The sequence below is a fragment of the Epinephelus lanceolatus genome, chromosome 15, assembly GCF_041903045.1.
Source record: "Epinephelus lanceolatus isolate andai-2023 chromosome 15, ASM4190304v1, whole genome shotgun sequence".
Taxonomy (NCBI): Eukaryota; Metazoa; Chordata; class Actinopteri; order Perciformes; family Serranidae; genus Epinephelus; species Epinephelus lanceolatus.
Window position 1 is genome coordinate 17,151,600 of NC_135748.1, and position 24,157 is coordinate 17,175,756.

The window sequence follows — 24,157 nt, forward strand, 5'->3', positions numbered from 1 at the left end:
CTTTTTTATTGTCTTATCACAGCCAATCAGTATCCATCTTATTGCTAATGCCCTTAAATCATGGAGGTGTGAGCATATTTTGCCCGAGTAACAACCAATTAAAATGTTGACCACCATTTACAGTATACCATATGTGATCAGGAATGAAACAGCCTCATTCTTAACTTTTAAAGGAGAACATTAGTCTGTTCACCAAATGGGCCATGTGTGCACGCATGTGTGCAGTTACCGCTAGCTGAGTTCTTGTTTTTTATACACAGCTAAAGATTTTAACCAAGACTGTGATCATTAAATTGCATTAAAACTCTTGTTCTTGACACGATATGTGGCATCTGGCACCAGTGTGCCCACATCTTCAGGGTTTCTGGTTACTTAAAGAATCCACAAGCAACTTTTGAAGTGTTACTTCGACATGGCTACCATTAGCACTCTCCAGCATCTGCAAGAAAGATTGCCCCATTAAGAACAGCTTCTTCAGTGGGAGTCTAATAACATGGTCTTTGAAGAGGTAGGCATACATATTCCAGTTTATTGATAGAGAGGTGCTCATTTATGACAGGCTCAGGCCTTTTTCCATCCCCGGAGCCAATGATGTCTGGCTATGTGGCCTTTTCCACCATCAGATTTAACACCGGCTGAAGATTTGTAGCATGAATTACCAGCTTTACTGATATCCTCAGTGATGTTATTTTTACACTGAGAATCTTAAGCGTCCTAGTAAATTTATGACCAGGACAGATGGAGAGTGTAGACAACAGGATGTTGTTGTTGCATTTGCATCGCCACGAAACGATAATAAGCAGATTTACCAAACCCATTTGTTGGTCTGACGCTTACACAGTCTGACCTCACTCTGTCCAACTAACTAACCCACAGAGAGAGAATGTGAGGAGGAGGTGGCCCATATGTAATCAGCTGTCGTGCTGTCAGACTGGGTTAAACGACAGTGTCAGCTGTCAAACATCAAAAGATTATGTGGCTCTTCTTTTCACTTAGTGCTGACAGCAAAAGGCTGACGAGTAAAGGGAGGTGTTAGAGGGTGTGTACGACACAAGCAGCTGTCAAGAGAGAGGAGAAAGTGTACGTGTCTGGCAGGGGGATTTGCATTCTGCCCGTGCACCCATGCACAATTGCTATTTTTTTGTTTAGAAAATATAAACATATGCTATTATCTTAATCTGATTTTACTGATTGATTTGGGATTTAAGTCCACACATGTTGCACCGAAACTCTTAAGAACTTTCTATCCCTGACATGCTCGGTGTTTTTATACAGATTTTGGTACCAGGGAACACCAATGAGGCCCTGCTGCAGCAGCTGCTCCCAGACACCGATTACAATGTTGGAGTGGTTGCCCTGTATAGCGACGGCGAAGGACCCACTATCAGTGATGAAGGAAAGACAAGTAAGAACCTGGGCCAGTGTGTTTAAAGAGAGTAGGAAAAACAATATAAAGACCCCTATGTATCATGCTTCTTAGAGTGCAAGTGCAGATCTAGTATAGGTATTCCAGTGATTAACAATTAGCCTCGTTTTTTAGTACACAAAAAGACAAAAGATACAGAGACGTTCAGAATGTACAACCCTTTTTTCATGTTTCCTCGCTCAGTGCCTCGCAGTGGCCCAAGGAACATGCGTGTCTATGACCCCACCACCACTACTCTCTCTGTGAGCTGGGAACATGCTGAAGGTCCTGTCATGCAATACCGCATCACCTATGCTCAGACCACAGGAGACCCCATCGAGGAATTTGTAAGCATGTTCATAAGTCTGCATAATTGCACTGTTGTTTATGGTTCAATAAATTCTCTTTCTAGAGTGGCAACTATTCAGTGTTTGCCCTCGATCCTAAATTGTAGAGCAGCTCTCACTGATCTGAGATATTCATACAAATGTATCTCTAATATGCTCTTCATTTGTTCTTGTATTAATCCTTTTCTTTATGTGATGTCTCATAGACCGTAGTACCAGGAAACAGAAACAATGTGATCCTGCAGAACCTGGATCCAGACACTCCTTATAACATCAAAGTGACTGCCATATATGCTGACGGACCAGGAGGACAGCTGGAAGGAGATGGACGCACAGGTACACACTATTTAATCACTGCAAACTGTGTGTTCCAACTGACGCAGAGACCATTCAAGGACATTAAACTTAGCATACTGACTGACAGGTATTAAGGATATCACACAGTGCTGCACACACACACCAGAGTGAGGAATCCACAGCAGAAAATCTGAACAGACTGATCCATTGATTAGGATCCTGAATCGTTGAAGCAAAAGTGGAATAAGTGAAATTCTTGACTTTTCATGAAGGCCAAACACACCCAGAGCCTTTGCCAGATAATTATAAACTGGCTGTTCTCCAGTGAGGGAGATCTCATGCTTCCAGTGCTGGCCGGTGTCTTGACTCATTTTGTCTTTCAAACAAAAGAAGCCCTATTACATAATGTAATGCCACTCCGCTCCTTCAGGCGGCTTATTATTTTTTTTTTATGTAATTTCTCTGATGTGGTTGAATTTATCATCCCCTCAATCACACGTTGAGATATATCACCCATAATTCAAAAGCCATAATAAGCAATAAGCTATAATATAGTAATTGCCTTGCTGAAAACGCTGAATACACTGGAATTTTATCTCATTGCCATGAAAAGAAGCCCGTGTTGATTGTGCCGTCCCGGCTTGTTTCCCACAGTGGGTATGCTCGGCCCCAGGAACCTTCGTGTGTCTGATGAGTGGTACACCCGCTTCAGGGTGTCCTGGGACCCCGCCCCCTCCAGGGTCAACGGATACAAGATTATCTACAAGCCTGAGGGTATGGACATGTTGTTATGGAGATAAAAGGTGTCAGTTACTGAGGAAATGTGTGTTTTATTATTCATCAAGTAACATTTGTGTCTCCTTTCAGGCTCTGATGAGACCTTGGAGGTGTTTGCTGGAGACGTGACCTCCCACCAACTGCTTAACCTGAAACCTGGAACCACCTATGACCTGCAGGTGCTGGCACAGTATGACACAGGCCTCAGCGCGCCTCTCATTGGACAAGGCACCACATGTAAGCTAATAATGCTTTGATTTATTAGACAGATTTATCTTATGAAAATTAAATGGATTATTCTAGCTGTGACTGTAGGTCCATTGTCTTGCAAAATCAGTGTTGTGAAAGAACATGTGCTAAGAATATTGCCTTCCCTTTAGTGTACCTGAACGTGACCGACCTGACCACCTACAACGTTGGCTATGACTCCTACTGCGTCAGATGGACCCCTCACAGAGCAGCCACATCCTACAGACTCAAAGTTAACCCTATTGATCGTGAGTGCTTTATTCAACTATGTTTTAAAAATATTTAATTAGACATTGAATTCTGTCTCATCTGGATTCTCTCCTTTCTGTCTTTCTTTCCTTTCCTCTAGCCTCCAAGAGAGGAGCTCAGGAGATCACTGTCAGAGGCTCGGAGAGCAGTCACTGCTTTGATGGCTTGACCCCTGACACTCTGTACAACACCGTAGTGTTCGCCCAGACCCCCAACATGGAGGGACCTGGAGTCAGTGTAAAGGAGACAACGTGTAAGATGACATCCTTTTAACCCGTTTGTTAATGTATGAGAGGACAGTGCACGGACACACTAGATCTGCTGGAGCTGCTGGAACCTTAAATTTATTTTAGGTTACATGTACATCACTCTAAATGTTGTGCTTGTGTTTCTGTTTTGTTCTGCAGTGGTCAAACCAACAGAGGTGCCAACCGAGCCTCCCACTCCCCCTCCTCCTGCAACAGTCCCCCCTGCACTAGATGGTGAGGAGAACTAATGTTTGCATCAAGCATGCTTCAATAATAATTGTTATTGTTCAGCTGAAATTAGGTTCTACATTAACTTTGTTGTACTTGCGTCACAGTGTGCAAGGGTGCCAAGGCAGACCTGGTCTTCCTCATTGATGGCTCCTGGAGTATTGGAGATGAAAGCTTCATCAAAGTCATCCAGTTTGTCAAAAGCATGACTGGAGCCTTTGATGTCATCAGCCCTAATGGCATGCAGGTCAGCATAAACCTTGGTGCTGTCTTTCATGTTTGTTTCTCTGTATGTTTTCTGAAGATAAACTGACCACATGCAATGTTTTGAAAAAATGTCTTTGAGGGTTGGGTACCATTCACATTTGAGCTGATACTGGTACCAGTTCCTGTACCTTTAATTTGCTACCTGTATCCAACAGAACCTGTTTTACTGTACTTTACTGTCTCTGTAATAACAAAAATGTAATTTTTTAACAAGCTGCAGGAGTAGGCTGAAAAAGCAGTTCAGCTCCTCTGCTCTTTTCTACTCACACATAGGGCTAATTGTCTGTCTCTGTCTGTCTGCTTGTGTATGTGTGTGCATGTGTATACCTGTGTCTTCTTGTCTAACTGAAGTATTAAAGGAAAGAAGATATAACAGACACCAAAGCTATTGCAGTGGATTGATGCTGCAGCGATAGTTTTGGCTCGCTGGGAAGCCACTTCGGCTTCAGGGCACTTTGCGCCACTTGTGCCTCATCTAAACCTGGCATTCTCACCCAGATGTGCACTCAGGTACCAAAATTTGGCACTAATTCCATTTTATGTGTAAAGCCCTGTATCACAAATCACAATTTGCCATACGACATCCCTCGGTCCTTGGACGAAAAATCCCCCCCAAAAAAATCCTTTAATGGGGAAAAAATGGTAGAAACCTGATGAGAAGCAACTGAGGAGGGATCCCTCTTCCAGGATGGACAGACGTGCAATAGATGTGTGTATGTGTAATGTGAAATGTGAATCGGTACTCAGTAGACGTAATTTGGTCAGTACCCTCAAAAGCACCGAGCTTTGTACCCAACCCCAATGTCTTTGCTATGTATATGTTTCATAATCAGTCATTATTACTCTCATCATTTTTGTTCTCTTTGAACAGGTTTCATTTGTGCAGTACAGTGATGACGCCAAGACTGAGTTCAAGCTGAACACCTACCACGACAAGGGCATAGTGATATCAGCTTTGCAGAATGTGCGCTACAGAGGAGGCAACACCAAGACAGGTACAATTGTGGCATCAGAGGCATCTTAGCAAACAAACTGTTTTGGAGAAGATTAGTTCTTCAGATTTAATATTCTCTCTCCTTGCTTCTCATCCTCCCTCATCCAGGCGTTGCTCTGAAGCACGTCTATGAGAAAGTCTTCACCTCAGACAGCGGCATGAGGAGGAACGTCCCGAAGGTGCTGGTGGTGGTCACGGATGGACGATCCCAGGACGACGTCAAGAAGAGTGCAGAAAAACTGCAGCATTCTGGTATATGTGGAATTGTTAATCAGTGTCATGTGTGTTTTGGTTTGCGGTGTATGCACAGTCCACCCTGTATGTAGCTGTAGAGCTGTTACGAATTATCCATATTCCCGTTTGCTCCCAAACTTCTATTTCCTGCATAAGAGCGGCAGTTTTATGGCTGATTTAATAAACTCTTGTTAAAATCCCCGCTGTGATAAAACTGTTTGTGGTTATTGGAAGCTTAACAATGCTCTTTGTGTTTTGTGTGTGTGTGTTTTGCCCCCACAGGCTACAGTGTATTTGTGGTTGGAGTGGCCGATGTGGACATGACGGAGTTGAGACTTATCGGCAGCAAGCCCAGTGAGAGACATGTGTTTGTGGTGGACGACTATGACGCTTTCGCCAAGATCCAGGACAACCTGATCACCTTCATCTGTGAAACGGCCACTTCCAGTAAGACAGACATTAATACATCACGAAATACCATTATAGTTGAGTATGTCGGCATTACAAGGGGAAAATCTCTTGACCTTGATTAGTGCACCTGCAGAGGTAACAGGAAGCTCACCCATTCCTGCACATTTCAACTGATCTGCTGCCAGGAAATGTACAAACAGACATGAATCACTCTCCTTAATCTGTTTTTCCAACCCTCAACAACTTTTTGTCCTGTTTCAGCTTGCCCTCTGATCTACATTAGTGGCTTCACAACACCTGGTAAGCATACAGCATACACCTTGCACATTAACTAATCCCTCCGGAGATTGTTGGCATTAACTATTATGCTACACAATCAGGAAGTGTCGTGACTTCTATTTCCATGCTCTCACCATTTCTCCTATTTTTATCCCTCCCAGGCTTCAGGATGCTGGAGGCTTTCAACATCACAGACCGGACATTTGCTGGCATGAACGGTGTCTCCATGGAGCCGGGCTCCTTCAACAGCTACACTGCCTACAGGCTGCACAAGGATGCCTTCCTAACCCAGCCCACCAAGTAAGAGCTGTGGCTAAATAGTGTTTGTATGAGTCAAACAGAGGCAGTGTGAGTCTCACTATGTTCATTTTCCCAGCCTATTGGCCTTATCTCCTGTGCAGTATAATCCTGCCCAGCCCACAGTCATTACTAATAATGATGCCTCTGTAGTCATAGGGCTTTCCCCAGTGCCCTTTGACAATGCGGTGAAGTGCTAGCAGGGGCAACAAAAAATTGATCGTAGAATTAAAAAATTCTGGGTCAAGGCCCTCCTCCCACCTTGGAGCAAACAAATCACCCCTGGGTCAACAGCTTTGTCCCTTTATTAGGCTGTATTTAAGTGGTGTTAGGCAACTGCAGAGCTGCGGGAGTATCCAAACCTCCTCAGCATTCTTTGTTAATATGTTTATAATGATGCATACTTTGTGTGCGTGGGCTCAGCCATTGCCATAATGCGTGCAAGTGGAAACACTTCCAACTGTAGCAAAAGAGAGGGGACAGAAAATACTTTCAATGTGTGGGCAATTTATGCAAGGCCGGGAGGAAAACTGGCAATCATGTACAGGTTCTGCAGCCGATGTGACGGACTGGATGCTGTATCACTGTGGCAGGATTAAATGATCTTGGTGTGCTAGTGTGGGGAGGACACAGCTCTGACTCATCATGATGTATGTTTTCAACACTAACAGGGAGATCCATCCGGAGGGTCTTCCCCCATCCTACACCATCATCCTGCTCTTCCGCCTGCTGCCCGACACAGGCTCTGAACCTTTTGATATCTGGCAGATTGCAGACAAAAACAACAACCCCGAGGTCGGGGTCACCGTCAATCGTAAGCCTCCCATCCTGCCGTGTCCCTCAGCTGGAGGGGAAATCTTCTGAGCCTGACCCAACATATACACAGCTGTCCACTCTTCATTAACAACTCAAGCAGCTTTCTTTCTCTGTTATCTAATTTACAGAGAGTCAAAGCTAATTAATCTTTGTCAGACACAATAGACAGTAAATAAGGCAGTGGAAGTATGTTAGAGTAAATACGACCACTGCTCTGAATTACATTATGATTTTGGATTTTGCTCGACTCTTTAATTCTCTAATAGAAAGCCTTCATTTTTAAATAAGTATCTTTTACAAATGTGTGCTGACACGTGGTAAATGCATGCAAATAATTACGGGCATGGACCTAATCCCTCCTGGCCTTCTCCTTCATCCCTCTGCGCTCTCAACAGCCATGTGTTCTCTGTAGTCCTGTCTGTGCTTTGCGTGCCACCGCATCGTAACACACTGTCAGGGATTCATCAAAGGCTCTTCTCTTTTCAGCTTCCAGCAAAACAATTGCGTTCTACAACAAGGACACCCGAGGAGAGATCCAGAAAGCCACGTTTAATGAGGAGCAAGTGAAGCGGGTTTTCCATGGAAGCTTCCACAAGGTAAACACAATGCATGCTTCTTAAAGAGAGGCGTACTGCGCTCACCCCATGGTGATATTTATTATTTATTTGTCTTTAATAGGACAGACTGAGGAGCTTTTGTGGTCACCTGTGGGCTGATTATCCTGCTCAGCTCCTTTTAAATACAGAATATTCTTTCTTTTCACCTCATTTCACATGTATTGGTTTTTAATATTTTCATACAGTAGGTCTCTGTGTGAGTTTTCTGCTTCATTTAAGTTGGCGGATTTTTAATGAAAAATCTGACAAGCAGCCAATGCCATGTCGATGTATCATGTTAGCTGTCAAAAGTTCCCGGCTATCCATCACAGAGTGTTGGTCTGCTGTCAGAAAGGTCTCAGGGCCCTTTTTTATGATTTGACACTAAGCTTTGTTTTTTTAAGAGCATTTGCAGTTAATTTGATGAATGGGTAGTGGAGGCTACGAGTAAATTAAAAGAGAGGTTGGAGGGACATGGTGATACCTTGGCGACCCAGAATAATGTGTAAACTGTTATAGTTAACCATGGAGGTCTGACCACATCAAGACTGGAGACTATCCTGGTAGTTGTTAAGTGCATTCCCAATGAATCTGCTCCTAACCGTAGCACCAGTCAAGGGATGGATCGAGGTGTCAAGCCCAGTCTGAGATAACCCCAGTGACATCATCAGGGTCATGTTTTTAGATTTGACAAAGCTCCCCCAGAGCCACAGACGACATTATACAAGTACTCTCAAAGGCTACAAAGCACCAACCATGATGAGTAAACTGAACTTTGTGAGTAAAATTGGTAGAATTCCCTTTTAAACTTTTTGCTGAAGCTCTAATAATAGACAACTGTAGACTGCAGAGATGGACTGAGGACACTTAGCAGTTGTGGAGGCAAGAATAGCACGCATTGTAAGCAATAGATTAAAAACTTGAATCCAGATGTTTGCAGCTGTCCAAGTGATACATTTTCTTGAGTCTGAGACTAATCCATGCCATCAGCTGCCCTGTCTTTCATGAAACAAATATGATTGAACTCCCTTCAGGGAGCGCTTATTAAAAGATTCATTAACATCAACTGCTCTTCAAACAATCTGTCAAAACCTCTCATCCAGCTTGAAATAAGCACCCACAATAGTGTTATTGTTTTGCAAACTCTCTGTTTCTCCTCAGTGGTTAAACCACTACATTAGGCCACCATGCCAAGCTTACAACTGTGATAAACAGCATTTATGCAGCACTGTATGCAGTCTCCTGTAGCCACAGCAAGAGGTAAAAGAGAGACATCAAATCGTCCAACTCAAAGCAGCAGCGAATATAAAACATCATCTGTTGTGTTCCAGCGCAGTAGGGTGTAGAGTGTAACAATGAAGGACAGTATATTTTCATATCAACCTTGAATGACTTGGGTTGCTAGTTTCATCACTGAAGGAAAACAATGTACTAAAAGTCACATCCAATTGGAATTCACTTTGTTCCCAAGGACAGCATGGCCCTTATTTAGCACACAGGAACCCCCTCCCCCAATTCTAAGGTAATCAAAATGAATGACCCTTTTCAATGGACCAGGCTCTTATCCAACATCAAAGTTCGCCCACTTCCTGATATTACAAAGTACAGTCATTTGAACCAAGGAACTGATGACAGCGATAAATTGGCCTTCAGATCAGAGTTTACTGTAAATGGCTTTTCTGTTTGACCATTTAGCATCTACACAACTAATTGCTGGGTAACCTCATGAATGAATAGGACCCTGGAAAATGTTGGGTCAGGACGTGGATGTAAATGACATCACTGCTGGTCTAGTTGGACAGCAGCCTGATTTGTGTGTGTGTGTATGTGTGTGTGTGTTCTCTTAGTCTGTGGCCGTGGTGGAGACTGTAGTCTGAATGTACACTGGGTGGCTAGTTTGTGGTGCAGTAGTTGTTGTTCCATGAGCTGGCGAGTCTGCAGTGGTTTACCTAGCTGCTTATTTGCTGGTCTGCTGAGTAAGTGCCACTGCCTACAGCTGTGGCAGTGTGTGTTTACATGTTGTCAGTGGTTTCCCAATACTTGGTCCGTGGCTATTACAGACAGAGTGACCTCTGTAATAAAATGTATGTGTGTGTGTGTGTGTGTGTGTGTGTGCTGAAACCAGAGTGACCAAAGATGAGGGTTGTCACAAATGGCAGTTGGGCTTATTGTCCAAGTGTGAAGATAAACAAAACTAAACCCAATAAACTCACATGTTGACCTTTAAGTTTCAGGCTAACGATGTAGAGCTTCAAATAAGGATTATGCTAATTTCTGATTAATCTACAGATTATTTCCTAAATTAATTGATTTATTATTTAGTGTATTAAATGTCAAAGAGGCCCAATACAAAGCCCATCTTCAAATGTCTTGTTTTGTCCAATCAACAGTCCAAAATAAAAAGACATTTGGTACATTATCATTATATACATATATATATATATATATATATATGTATATATATATATATATATATATATATATATATATATATATATATATATATACATATATTATATATAGCATTATTCATGTAAAGGTTATCTACAGACATCTAAAACAGCAAAAATACTATTATACCTGGTTATTTTTTGTTTTTCTGTTTGTTTTATTTAGTCTAATTTAGTTTATATTGCTCTTTTCACCTACCCCCATACATTATCATACATCACCATAGAAGACTAAAAAACAGGAAAAATATTTACATTTGAGAAGCTGGAACCAGTGAAATTTTGACATTTTGCTTAAGAAATTATTTAAATCTACTATCAAAATTGCTGCGGATATCATTTTCCCGCAAATCACATAATCTAATAATCCAGTATCTAATAATCTATTAATCTAGTACTATAATTTTTAGTGCTATTGCCAACCATTTGAGGACATCTTCACATAGTGTGAGCAATACTAGGGTTTTATTATTGCATGTTAGGTATCTTAAATCATGGCTTTTCTGGGCTCTGAGCTGATTCTGGAGGACTTTTGACACAAACCTTGATTCTTTCATGCCACAGTGCTGGGTCACAGAGTGCTTACAGATTTGGCTTTTCTTCTCATGCTAGTTAATAAAGAGTTACCCAGGCCGGAGAGGTCGTGGTCTACCGCTAATAGAACATGTGGGAAAGCTCTCAGAGATGACTATAGCAGATGCTAGCCACTCACTAGCCCACTGGGGAATCCCCTCCCACACTCGGAGGGTGGGAGCCCATAGAGGGAGCTTTCCTGTAAACGGAAGTGAGGAAGACATTTTCCATAAGCCGTAGTGACTCGTCGTGTCTTCAGGGTTACACTGGTAGCTGTAGTCACTCAACAGTGCACTGTAGTTTGCCTCCATGCTGAAAAACACAAACCTTATTGTTCTTTGAGAAGTCTTGAACCCAGTCTTTCATACTTTCCTTTCAGGGACTTTGTTGGGAAGGTTGTGCCAAGGTACGCATACACTCATTAAGACAGAGAGGGAGATTTTTTGCCAAATTGTCCTCTGACTGCACTCATTGTGCTACATTGTGAGGACTTTCTTTCAGACACGAAGACGTCTTCTTTCTGTGAGCTGGGGAAGTAGACTTACTGACACTACAAAGGAAAAAATACAGGAAATTATGTATTAACTTCTCTTACCTAAGAAATCCACAGTGCCTTGTCTGTTCGCAGGTGTCAGATCAGACATGGGAGCCTTGCATCCAGAATGACACAATGAAAACGATCAGCCCAACTGGGGATTTCATGATCAGTCACAGAACTGTTTGCATTGAAACACAGAATCTAAAGAAGATTCACACTGATCATGTATTTCCCCTTCCTCTCAATAACAGCAATTTTAATCTTGGATGCAGTTTTATAGAGAAGACTCACACCTAATTATTAGTGCATGCATGAAATTACAGCTCAAGATTATGTAAACGAGGAAACGGTCAGGAGAGAGCCAAGAACAATAAAATCGAATCTGATAGCAATCATGGAAATATGTCAAGTGCATTGGAGCAGGGACGGTGTCAGCCTGAAATCTTACCATATGGACTATGTGTTGACACAGCGGAGAACAGTGAAACCTCCTGTGTTAACAATTGATGAATGAAAGTTGTTCATCTGTCAACACTTCACTGCAGTAGGACCAGATCACTCAGCAACAAGTACCATCAGCTGAGGGTAGCAGTGGTCACTAGAAAGCTAGTTCTTCTGAAGCCTGATTTTCCAGGGTTTTTTTAGTGTGTTTACTTATTGGTCAGTGAGGTAATATATACATGCTCATTATCTGCCATCCCAGTATATAATCCAAAGCTGTTTTGGTAAGCCCTCAGCAGCATCATGGTATAATATATATTCATGCGAGGACCCTGGGATAAACGACACCCCTCTCTCTTTGTGGTCCACCAGATAGTTTGTTGTGTTGCCAAGGAAGTCATCTGTAATTTTGTGATTGGTTGCCAAGAGCTATGGCCCTAGTCTGTGGTCGCTATGGTTTTGTAGAAAGAAATGGTAGCTTGCTTTTCCTGACATAAAGAAAGCTTGTCTGACTGTTGAGCAGGGGAAAATTTGCAACAGTGAGGGAAAAGTATGGAAAGTGTAGGACGTTTGATGGCACACCGCAAATGATATTGCTTCAAGATGTGGAGCAGGGTTCTCTGGACAGAAAACTTAAAAACCTGGCACTTTGTCATTCTTTGTTGTTATACAATCACCGAGTGCAGCTTTAAAGCCACATAGACACAGCAACTGTTGTATATTTCCTTTTTTTAATGGTCCATTCATCTGTAGAGGCATCAAACAGCAGTCCAATGCCAAATCAGTAACCACTGGGGTGATATCAGAAACTATACTTACCATGGCTCTGCAAAGACTAAACAATTCACTCAATCTAGCAATTATGTGGAATACAGTATCAGCGTCTTTATAAGCTTCAGACAACATGGTTTAAAGAGGTTCAGTGAAGTTGTTCCTGGCCTTATGGTTGCACTTTTCTTAAAGAATTTCCCTTCTCTTTAAAAGGGCAATCATGCCCCTTCCAAATACAAATAATGCCAAACCCAGCTTTTCAAAAAGCTCCAGTGTTCTTAGTACTCATTGCCAAGTAATTGTGTTACAACAAAGCTGGCAGCTGTGAAGTACTGAGAAGACAAGAATGTTTTGTTAATGGTGCCCTCTCTCCATCCTCTCCCTGCTGCAGCTCCACATCAGCATCTCTCCAGAGAAAGTCAAGCTCAACCTGGACTGCAAGGAGGTGGCAGAGAAGCCCATCAAGGAGGCCAACAACATCACACTGGAAGGCAATGAAGTGCTCGGCAAGTTGTCCAAGTCTGGAGGCGGAAGGAGGCAGTCTGCGACAGTAAGTGAAAGAAAAAAAAAATATGTGAAAAATGCAAACTTGTTAAAGCACGTTTGGAAAAGCATCTCACAACTTTCCAAAGAATGATTATCCAAATCCTCTTGTGCGTAGATGCACAATTAAATTTTAACTGCCAGTGATGGCTGGAGGGATGAAAGCTGCATCTTTTGATTTCTCTGAAGGACTCATTGGTATTCTGTTTTCAACAGTGTGTATTTTTATCAAGAATGGCAGCCATTTCTAACACCTTTCAATGTTTTTCCCCTCTCCTGTTGTGTAGTTCCAGCTCCAGATGTTCGATATTATCTGCAGCTTGAGCTGGGTCAGCCGAGACAAATGCTGCGACCTGCCTGCCACAGTAAGGACAAGTGTCATTTTTGAACAATTAAGCAACAAAGTCAAGTAAAAAGTCCCATCTGTAGATGCATTAGAAAGATATTTTGGCAGATTTGTTTCATGTTTTGATGCACATGGCCGACTAATTGTAGTTGAAAAGACCATAAATCCTGAACTTTGTTGGTTTTTAGAATCAATAATAGAAGAACCATTGTATTACTGTATAAACTGTGTGCATGCAAACCTTCTCAGAGGTTTACGTATGCTGATATGTGGCCATTAGGCTAAATGTAAGGCTGATAACTAGACCGCAGTGTAAAAAGAGAGTGCCTCAGCTGAGCTGAATAGAACCTTGTATCCTGTGTAATTGTGCTAATCGGACTGTTGCCAGTTTGATCTCCCAATTACATAAAAACAAGTGCCCCTTTAGATCGCAGAGCAGTAGACAGTCAGTGACATTTATTTTGATTCAGTATGGTAAATACCGGATGCATGCACATTTATCCAATTACGAGTCATTCATCTATAATTTCCATGAGATATTAATACATCACTTCAATGACTGCAGTGTTATATAACTCATTATGTCAAAGACTCACTTCCTAAAATGTGGATAAAGTTTGCAGCTGTCAGCGAGCATCTGGTCCTAAAGCCTCATGCTGACTGTGCATGAGCCACTGTTCCATCGTGACCTTTGCTGGGTTTCTAAACTGTCTCTTCTTCTTAAACTCCAAGCAAAGTCAAAACCGCATTTTGCCAGGATGCCGTCACAACATTACATCAAGGATTTTCTCTGTTACCCTTGTATTATGTCGATTGCCAGGACATGGTCTCAATTATTAATGGGTTGGTGTGAAATGAACTATAAGAAAACTCTTCTGAAGTGTACATGGATGTTTAAGTCTCTTTTCTAATTTCTTCACCTTCTGTCTTCCTTTTCAGAGAGACGAGGCCAAGTGCCCATCCCTTCCCCACTCCTGCACATGCACACAGGACAGTATTGGCCCTCAGGGGCCTCCTGGACCTTCGGTAAAGACTCGCCCACGATCATCCCTTACCTCTGCCTGTTATGTTGTGATGATGATGATAAAGCCATACGATTCTCTGCTAGTATTATAATGACTGTACAGCTATAATAAGCTACTTGACGTACTGTTTGAACTTCAGTAGACTGAGGATGTCCTTCAAATCAGGAACGGTATTTTGTTTTCCTTTGGAAAAGAGCAGTTGAGGATGAGACTAGTGGCATGCAGTAAAATGTGGGCTCAGGAAGAAGTGTCAAAAGATAAATGCCTGTCGGAAAAACAACAGTAAAAAAGTCTCGAGGAGACGTCTGGAATATGTGTGCTTGGTAACCTCACTAAGCTCCTGTGAGGATTTGGTAGGGCTTGGGGTTTTAGGGATTTTGGAATGTGCTCCTGTTGTTACACTCACTCTGCGTTTGTGGCTCCTCGCTTTTCCAGGGTAGCCCAGGTTCTAAGGGTCCACGAGGAGATCGAGGAGAATCTGGCAAACCTGTGAGTAACACCTTACAACACGCTGAGCAAATGATAAATAGTTTTTTACAGGCTTTTGATGTGTAACTCTTCTTACTCTAACTTAATAAATGGGGCCAGTTCATAGCTGCTGAAGCTTGCAGACATTATCAATGATTATAAATCCACACACTTCGCGCTGCCACTGTATTTTTAGAAGCTATTATCGCTCTGCTACAGTCTTACGTTAGATTGCACCATGAGACAAAGCAAGTTGCTCACATCTGAATTCAGTTATCGATCGTATATTTTACCTCAAACTTGATTTAAAGGCCAGTTTCCACTGTCGCTGTTAATGTTCTATGTATATGCAATAAGAAATCAGATTATCGTCGTTCTTTTATAAGAGTGTGGCTATGAAACATCTTTGCCTTTTGCCTTTGTAATGCTGTAGGGTCCAATGGGTCCACGCGGTGACATGGGACTCCCAGGCACAATGGGACCACCAGGTCCACAGGGCCCTAACGGACTGTCTCTACCCGGAGAACCTGTAAGTTAACCTACACTACACAAGTCCAGCCAGGGAAGACATATTGACGTATTAGTGGTAGATGGAGTGTAATGTGTATGACACACACTATCACTAATGGTTAGTGCTTGTGATGATATGAAAGTGCAGTTTGCTCGTCATCTCATCCCCCACTGAGTGAGATTTACAGCAAAACACATCACACTCCCCTCTGCTTCTGTCCAACTAGACTGCTACTTTATTTTCTTACGTGCAGATGTTCTTGTCAAAACATAAAGTCAATCAAAATTACAGACTAAAAAAGGATAAAGCAAAGACAAAAGCTTCGTGCAAACCTCTCTTTTCTTCCTCTTCCACGTTCAGGGTCGCCCGGGACCAAAGGGAGATCCTGGAGACCCGGGCCTGTCTGGCCTGCAAGTAAGTACTCCCCCTCTCATTTTGTGGTTTATGAACAGGAAACAGGAGACTATCCGTAGAGAGCAGTGTTGCTACTGGAGCCTGGATTCGGTCCACATGCTGAGATTGAAACCACACTCAGAGTGGGAGGTTTACCATGCCATCCTCAGGGGAGACCCACGCGCTCGAATCAGCCCTGTTGATTGACAAACAGTAGAAGGCCAGTGATGTAGTTAAATTATTATGGAGCGCAGACTCGTGTTACCAAAGGGGAAATAGGGAATGGAACATGTTCTTCCCCAGGCTTGTAATTGAAGACGATCGTGACTTGGTGAAGACTTAAGTCTGTCTGAAGTTTGAGCATCTTTGACTTACAGTAGATGTCATTGTGTGGACGTCTTGGATGAGAATGAAAGTTAAATAAGACCAGGCTTACCATTGCCACGACATTCAGAGTTCAAAGTTCTTTGACGTTATGATATCGCTGCTTTATCAAGTCAAAGGCAGATATGAATTTGAGCTAAACCAATTTCACATTGCAGGGGAACTTTTTTTGGTGAAAGGGCATTTTTGAGTTGGCTGGCATTAAGTAGCCATTTCTTGGCCAAGCAAGCTTCATTTATCCAGCTGAGGTCAGTCAGCCAACTCCCACCATTCAGCTGGAGAGAACATCACCACTGGTTATTCTGGCCTGTGAATAAGCCACTTTAGACATGGGAGAAAGTCCCATTCTATGATCTTCAGAGCTTGTTGGCAGCATTGTCTTCACACAGTAAAGCTTATTATAACAGGACTGTCTATTCACATTTCTGGTAGACATCATGTGTCAACAGACAAGAGAGAAATTGTTCCAGTTTTTTAGTAACAAGATGATATATTATCTTTGGCTGAAGAACTGGGAAACCGCAGGATTTTTTTTGCTGTAAATTCTAGTTCAACGAAGGCATTAGGGAGCTGTATAAATGTGTTGTTCCTGATCATTAGCATTTGATTAAGTGTGTCTGCTTTTTTTCCCAGGGTTCTCCCGGGCCACGTGGTCCTCTGGGCCCCGTTGGACCAAGCGGAGCGCGGGTAAGTTCTACCTCCAGGCCTGCTTTGTGTACACACTGTGTTTCAAAGCCTACAAATGGATCCAACACTTAGTTAAGCGCATGTTTTCACTGTGATCACCCACTCAGCTCTGCGTGTACAGAAGGACCGTTGGGTAGTTTCTGCAGTCGCGCTGCATGTTCTCACTTGCGTCAGCCAACATAATTGAGCCACTAACTTGTAAATATGATTTAAAAAGAAAGACTCAAAGCTGAACCCAATATAAAGTCATGACACTGATGTATTGCATGAATGGGGTCCCCAGTGTGTTGTAACCCGTGTGTGATTGTATGTTGTTTCTACATAGGGGCCACCAGGAAAGGAGGGACCATCTGGACCCAGAGGCCCACCAGGGCCCATGGTGAGTGCGTGCTTGTGTCGTTGTGTTGTGCAGAAAAGAACCAAGTAAATATTGGTTGGAGCGTGCTTTCCTTCCTGATATATCTGCACTTTCACTTTGCTGGAACAGCAAATAAAAAAAGCAGACTGTAGTCTGTAGGCCTCTCCACTGTGACAAGGATGGTGGATGCATCTTGTTATCTTCATCTGTGGTTTGGGGAAGGTCTGAATCTACTTAATTCAGCCATTATGCCAACAGGCAACATGCCAGTATAGAATTCACATGCACTATACCATCCTGAGTGCTCCAAGGCCCATTAGCAGTGCCTCGTGGCTGGTGTGTATGTGTGTGTGCTTCCTATCCCAGTTGGCTGTTGGGGCACAAGTGTTTCCATCTCCTCTTTAGTGTTTTGGCAGCTCGTGCTACACGCCCCCCCACTGCAGATGTCAATGAGTAGATCTCAACTTAAAGCTCTTTATACAAGCGTTTACAGGGAGCAGGAGTTAAACGTTGCAATTATGTTTACTGTGCAGTAATTTTAAATAAACACTACTCTTTCTGTGTTTTCAGGGAAGCCCCGGAAATCCAGGTGTACCAGGAATTACTGGGAAACCAGGAAAACCAGGAGACACAGGAAACCCAGTATGTACTGAATAGCAGGACACAAATAATGGTCACATGACATTGTTTAGGAGAGGTCGTTCTAACACTGTTGCTCTTGTTAACAGGGACCTAATGGCCTTAAAGGAGAGAAGGGAGAGAGGGTATGTATTATGTTGAACGATCATAAACCAATTGTCATACATCACCAAATGTGAGAAGCGATGCCATCTCTTCATGAAAATGTCTTTGTGTTCCAGGGAGATTTTGCATCGCAGAGCATGATGCGCTCCATTGCCAGACAAGTTTGTGAACAGCTTGTGAACAGTGAGCATAACTTTTCTTAATCTTAAATTGAGTTTTAAAGTCATGAAAGCATCAATCCAATCCAGATCTAAGTGTGATTTTGTTCTTCTCTTGCAGGTCAGATGAGCAGGATTGACATGATGCTCAACCAGATTCCCTCTGGATATCGTAGCAATTCTCCAGGGCCTGCTGGTCCTCCTGGCCCTCCTGGCAACCAGGGATCCCGCGGAGAACCTGGACAACCTGGTCGAACTGGTTTCCCTGGAAACCCAGGTTTGCCTGGAAATCAAGGAGAAAGAGGTACTTTATCTCTCCTCTTTTTTTCTGGATGTTTGATAGTGTTATGAAGCAGCAAGGGGGGAAATAATACAAAGGGTGGGCTATTGATTACTTTTAGGGACAGTTCAGCCCAAAATCAATATTTTTCCACTTGCCTGTAGTGCTATTTATCAATCTAGATTGTTTTAGTATGAGTTGCAGAGTGTTTGAGATATCAGCCATAGAGACGTCTGCCATTGTTCCAATATAATGGAACTAGAAATTGTGATCCCGTCACTCAAGATAATTCACAGACCTTGTTGTGAGCAGTTTCATGTAGGAGCTACTTTCTTCCTGCCAAACTACACCCACCAAGTGTATCAATGCGCAGAAGCAAGCGTGCATCTACTCATAGACGAGAGGCTCATGGCCATGACAGTGTTAGATGTAAACGTTAATGGCGTGTTCCTTGGCTGAGCTGTAATGTTAGCTAGCTCAGTGGTGCTAGGTGAGTTAGCAGTAGATGCACACTTCACACACACAAAACTGCTCACAAAAAGGTCTGTGGATTATCTTGAGTAGCCGGGTCATGATTTCTGGAAAGAGACATTGCTGTTGAGTTTTTTTGGTGCCTTAAGCACCACAAGTTGACTGCCATCTAGTTCCATTATATTCGAGATACGGCAGACTTCTCTACGGATTACATCTCCAATACTCATATGTATTTTTGATTTTGGGGTGAACTATCCCTTTAAGGTCATGGAGGTGTACGCTGTAGACAGTTCATCCAACATGGGTGGAAGTACACTGTAACTGTATTACCTTGTGTTGTCTTCACATTATTCAAGTTAGCATTAAAAAATACTCCTCAGTCCTGAAACTCCTCATGTTCCACACATGCCCTTTAGATTTCTACTCATTTCCAGATATTGGTTAGTTTTCCGAAAACATGTTTTATTGGTGTGAAAGTGTTTTTCCTCTTTTCTCTGGTTTATGTAGGTTTGCCAGGAGAGAAGGGAGAGAGAGGATCTCCAGGAAATGGCATCAGAGGACAAAGAGGTCCAAATGGGCCCCCAGGTAACACAGATGGTTCTCAATTTCCTGGTTGAAATAACTTGTGTTGGTTGAATGTCCCATCACAATGAGGCGAGAAACAAAAGCAACCACATGATGTGTGGAGCATTGTTCTCCAGCAGACGGAAAGTTGGTCACCAAACTTTATCTTTACACTAAAACACTGTTTCAGTGGCAGCTTTTCACCTTTTTGTGGACTTTCCTCAGACACAGTACTCCCGTTAGTCCAATTAAAATGACACTTTCCAACCAGAGGCCAAAATTTACTAACAGTATATACAGTATGTCTCGTGCACCTTCATTTGGGCAGCTGTAGTGCATAAATTCTTTGGAGGGAACCCAACATATTCCCAATTCTTTCCTTTCTAACTGATTTATGTCTCGTGTATACTGAGCTTATCTAAACACTGTGCACATTATAAAATATTATACAGTTGTGAACGGCATTTATGTTCATCATTAAGGAGAGAATTTCTGTGTCTAGAGTTTAAACGATCTCCAGACAGTCTTCAGTCAAGGTCATGATGCAGCTTTATAAACAAATAATAATGTTATTAGGCTGATTTGTCAGTTTGATAAAGGCCATCAGTTGCGACTGATATCCAGAATGTTTTCTCTAAGAGCCAGACGGTTTGCTTTCCCTGGGGAAGCTATTGCAAAACAGCAGAAACCTTCGATTGATGTCAACCCCACAACACCAAACACTGACATGTATGTTTCTGTGAATGAAGTGAGAAACAACTGACGACCAGTGAGAGGAAGTCCACACTGATGATTCACTTTGTTTGTGTGTGTGTGTGTGTGTGTGTGTGTGTGTGTGTGAATCTGATTGTTGTACAATGAGCTTTCTTTGGTGGCCTCATTGACAACACATGGGCTCACTTAAGGAAGAGAAAAAGAGAGAGGGGGAAAATTCCATCCTGAGTTTTACCGTCTAGACAGACGGGGCAGGGGGGAGGAGGGGAGGGTTACTCCACACAGCCTCAGACTTTTTTCTTTCTTGGTCAAGCTTTTTAATTGAGCCGTTGAAAAATTCAAATTACAGTGCAGCAGCCCAGTGTTACCCCTTCCATTCCCACTGAAGATTTATGCATGATGTCAGTGGGTTTTTTGTGCTGAGCTCCGGAGACTTTTCAAACTTACTCACCTTCTCTTTCCCCTTCGCAGGGCCACCAGGAGAGTCGAGAACAGGACCCCCAGGTGCTTCTGGCTCCGCTGGGCCTCGTGGCCCTCCAGGTCGTCAAGGTACTCCAGGCGTGAGGGGACCACCAGGACCCCCTGGATATTGCGACTCCTCTCAGTGTGTTGGCATTCCTTACAATGGACAAGGATATACAGGTACACTCAACACTGCCTAGGTCCTGCATGGTACTACATTAGATCAAAGACTAAGTGTATGCAGACTAATTACATTTGCAACTTTGTGCACTACTACTTTCTTTGATAATGTATGGAGGTATGAATGTAAATGTTCCAGAGTATGCAGTTTTGAACAAGACTGTTCTAACTTATTTTAAGACGAAGTACAACTGACCGTTCAAGGAGCCCCACCTGATTAATGCTGCAACACTTATCAAGCTTTGTGTTGTCACATGAAATATATTGCAGTCTAAACTGGTACTGGTCACCTAACCATCAAAATTATTCATAATCCTTAAAACAATAGGTCTTTGATTTCAGACAGAGGTAGACAACAGCTTTTAACCGCTGTAGCTAGCTAGCTAATTAAGCTAATGTTAGGTCGAGATGCTTTCGCTGGTTGACTTTTTCGTGTTGATTTCCTATAAACACTGTTTGAACATCACTGCCATCTGTCAGCAGTAGCTCCTGGGGAGCTGAGAGGACAGCAGCTGGCTAATCTGCTGCCTTCACCAGGCTGACAGCAGAACTTTACTGAACCAAAATAGTTTTCATGTCGGCCCTGTGGGAAGAAATCAGCAGTGATTTTTACGTATTGACTTATAGATTTAATTTCCTCGCCCACCGTAGAGAGTGAGGGGAAATTGCCGATGAAACAGGCGAGCTCACAGACAGGGTGGGAGCTTTGATCAATCATGGAGATACGGTTAATAAGATCAGCAAACATGTACAGCGGGATATATGTGTTTTAAACAGCTTTCTATGCAGATGATGTTCCAATAAATGTGACAAAAATAGACTTGAAGCATACAAGCATAAGCAAATGTTAAAAACAAAGCATATCTGCTCTGTGACACGCACGAGTGACAGACCTTGAAAACGCTTTCTGTGGGGATTAACCATTAGCATTCACAGATGGGTACTCTACTGCCACTGTAGTTAGTAAGCTAGTTTGCTAAGCATGCTAACATTTCCATTAGCTTACATTAAAGAACATACACATACTGTTGAATCTATCCCTTACAGTTTTACTGTTGTATTTGTGGTTTGGTAAGGCTAAAATAAGACACCACCATTCCAAACTCTTCAGGATTGGACAATTGCTGTTTAGGGGAGGGGTTTTGTGAACGATTGGTTAGGAGCAAATATATTCCAATACCTCCATACATTTGATGTACAATTTTAAAACTGGCATGTAAAGCATTGTAGCGTATGGTGTATGATGACTGACATTAAATCAAATGAGATGCTTATGAATTTGTCCCACAGAGAATACTCACACCCTCTTTGAACTGTTTGCAGGTATGGCATAGTAAACGCTCTAAGTTACCTGTGCCGCTTACACTTTGAAGTCCTGTTTCTGAGATGTTTGCCCATTTGCTATGGGGCATGTAAGGATAATCACCAATGGACATAACTATTGAACACTAAACACAAACATTACGAAAGCCAAAAAAAATCACAGAACGGAGCGGACTGGCACTAACATCATCTCACAGCTACAAGCTACAGTGATGGCAACCTGCTGGCCTGTTTGCATCTTGAAGCACAACCCACTGGGAAAAATAAAATAAAATAAAAACAGAGACTGAGCATTTCTACGAAGGAAGGAGCATGTACAAATACAACCCAAAACAACTACTAACAAAAAGGGAATTCATAACTGAAAGCAATGTTAATGTAGAGGTGATACGTGTAAATAAAACTAATTGTTGTGCCTTGTAAATGATTGTATGAACCAGGACATTTCACTAAACATCAAGTTAACATCTGTATTGAGCTTGTGCCTCATAACCCTCTGCTTACTTACCACCAGCATAACCTCTGTTTACGATGCCTTACGTGACTTAGACAGCTCTGGTCCATACTGACGCATGTTCCATTTGTACTTTTAATCATCGTGTTTTTTTTGTGTACGTTTGCCAAATCGGTGCTAAATGTTGCTCTCCTGCCATTTCCATGTGTTCTTAGTAGTATGAGCTGGTTATTTTACTACGTCTTATTATCCAATAGCTTGCAGGATTTAAATTGTAAATGTCATTGCAGCATTTGGAACAGTTTTTTATTTAGCTTTTATGGTACTTTAGGAAGCAATAGTTTGACACAAGGCATTTTTTTTGTTTTTTGGAATTCCAAAGTGCAATATAATTTAAATTGTGCATGTGAAAAGTTGTAAGAAGGAATCCTTTTTTTTGATTGGCCGTCCCAAATATTTTTCTAGCCAACAACTTCCAGCCTGAACCTGTGGTAGAGTCTTTACCTGTGGAGCCAGCTGGAGAGTTTGAGGCGATACAATCGCCCGGTTACTCACGAAACCAACGGGGAAAGAGATCACTACCACAAGACAAAACAGACACACTAGCGTCATAGCTGCAATAAGGAGTTCTCAGAAAGTGTTATATTAAAATAACTGCCATGATCACGTCATGTGAGGATGAAGTGATTTTTTCCGAGCAAAACTAGTACTTATATGGGTTTGATACCCCTGGCTATATTGAACATATATATTTTTTTGACATGAGAAAGTTTAGCAAAATGAATACAGACCTTCATGTTCGTTCATTACAAACCTGTGTGCTTGCTAAGTGTTCCCTTTAAGTGTCTGCTTGTAATATAACTGCAAGTGTTTATCAGACTCCAATGTGTAATGCACTAATCATGTGAAAACCAGCAGAAAGTATGTCAAAGGAAGTACAGTATGTATGTTTTTTAAACACTTTCAGACTATCCATGTTGTTTTGTAAAGCTGTTTCAGATACTCCAATGGTAAAAACAGGACAGTTAATTTGATCTCCAAACATTTGTTCATTGTGATGTTTTTGTTAGGCCTTTAAACCAAATGATAATCTGACTTATTGTAACAAACCAGCATTTTTTTGTTAAATTTTATTTTGTTTTGTTACCAAAGGTGGAATTGCATGTTTGTGTTGTATATTTACTGAGGATTTCTAAGTCAGAATATAGTTGTTGTTTTCTATCTATGCAGTTTGGATTTGGTTGCAAGACTATGGACATAGAATTGCTTTTCTCATGTTTTAACTGCACATTTTTGTGAATTCCACACAGCCTTATTTTCTTATTTATTTCTGAAACAGAAGAGGCATTTTTCAATAAAACTACTGAAAATGTAGCATTTGTTTCAGCTCTCCAGTCATTGTTGTCCTTTGCTTATAAATCTTCTCACAGTATCGGCACATTGCCTGACACCTCAACACGCAACCGTCTCCCTTTTTATACCAAACACCTCCAGACGAAACAGAGTTCATTTGATCTTGAAACTGTTTCTTCCCAACATTTGGCCGTAAAAAATACGCTTTGAAGGTTGAACCTTTATTTGGACAGCTAAAGATATTTTGCACCGTCCAGAATGTCAGCTCA

The 24,157-nt window shown here is 42.1% G+C and overlaps 1 protein-coding gene across 4 annotated transcripts in view; it reads left to right on the plus strand.

The window, feature by feature from the left end:
* Positions 1 to 23,909, plus strand: part of col12a1a (collagen, type XII, alpha 1a) — a 60,243-nt gene extending 36,334 nt beyond the window's left edge. For 3 of the 4 annotated variants that reach the window (XM_033641905.2, XM_033641906.2, XM_033641908.2), the window contains 31 exons: positions 1,276 to 1,405; positions 1,610 to 1,752; positions 1,959 to 2,088; positions 2,704 to 2,823; positions 2,917 to 3,063; positions 3,207 to 3,323; positions 3,425 to 3,577; positions 3,732 to 3,806; positions 3,908 to 4,047; positions 4,939 to 5,062; positions 5,170 to 5,313; positions 5,578 to 5,742; positions 5,968 to 6,006; positions 6,147 to 6,285; positions 6,954 to 7,096; positions 7,585 to 7,694; positions 12,859 to 13,017; positions 13,298 to 13,375; positions 14,296 to 14,382; positions 14,817 to 14,870; positions 15,283 to 15,378; positions 15,721 to 15,774; positions 16,771 to 16,824; positions 17,150 to 17,203; positions 17,753 to 17,824; positions 17,911 to 17,946; positions 18,043 to 18,109; positions 18,206 to 18,388; positions 19,346 to 19,423; positions 20,588 to 20,758; positions 23,001 to 23,909. In XM_033641905.2, the coding sequence (XP_033497796.2) occupies positions 1,276 to 1,405; positions 1,610 to 1,752; positions 1,959 to 2,088; positions 2,704 to 2,823; positions 2,917 to 3,063; positions 3,207 to 3,323; positions 3,425 to 3,577; positions 3,732 to 3,806; positions 3,908 to 4,047; positions 4,939 to 5,062; positions 5,170 to 5,313; positions 5,578 to 5,742; positions 5,968 to 6,006; positions 6,147 to 6,285; positions 6,954 to 7,096; positions 7,585 to 7,694; positions 12,859 to 13,017; positions 13,298 to 13,375; positions 14,296 to 14,382; positions 14,817 to 14,870; positions 15,283 to 15,378; positions 15,721 to 15,774; positions 16,771 to 16,824; positions 17,150 to 17,203; positions 17,753 to 17,824; positions 17,911 to 17,946; positions 18,043 to 18,109; positions 18,206 to 18,388; positions 19,346 to 19,423; positions 20,588 to 20,758; positions 23,001 to 23,149 (3,411 nt within the window). In that variant the 3' untranslated portion in view covers positions 23,150 to 23,909. Of the gene's footprint in view, positions 1 to 1,275; positions 1,406 to 1,609; positions 1,753 to 1,958; positions 2,089 to 2,703; positions 2,824 to 2,916; positions 3,064 to 3,206; positions 3,324 to 3,424; positions 3,578 to 3,731; positions 3,807 to 3,907; positions 4,048 to 4,938; positions 5,063 to 5,169; positions 5,314 to 5,577; positions 5,743 to 5,967; positions 6,007 to 6,146; positions 6,286 to 6,953; positions 7,097 to 7,584; positions 7,695 to 12,858; positions 13,018 to 13,297; positions 13,376 to 14,295; positions 14,383 to 14,816; positions 14,871 to 15,282; positions 15,379 to 15,720; positions 15,775 to 16,770; positions 16,825 to 17,149; positions 17,204 to 17,752; positions 17,825 to 17,910; positions 17,947 to 18,042; positions 18,110 to 18,205; positions 18,389 to 19,345; positions 19,424 to 20,587; positions 20,759 to 22,081 lie in introns of all 4 variants that reach the window. The other variant, XM_033641907.2, reaches the window with a different exon arrangement.
* The last annotated feature ends 248 nt before the right edge of the window (positions 23,910 to 24,157 follow it).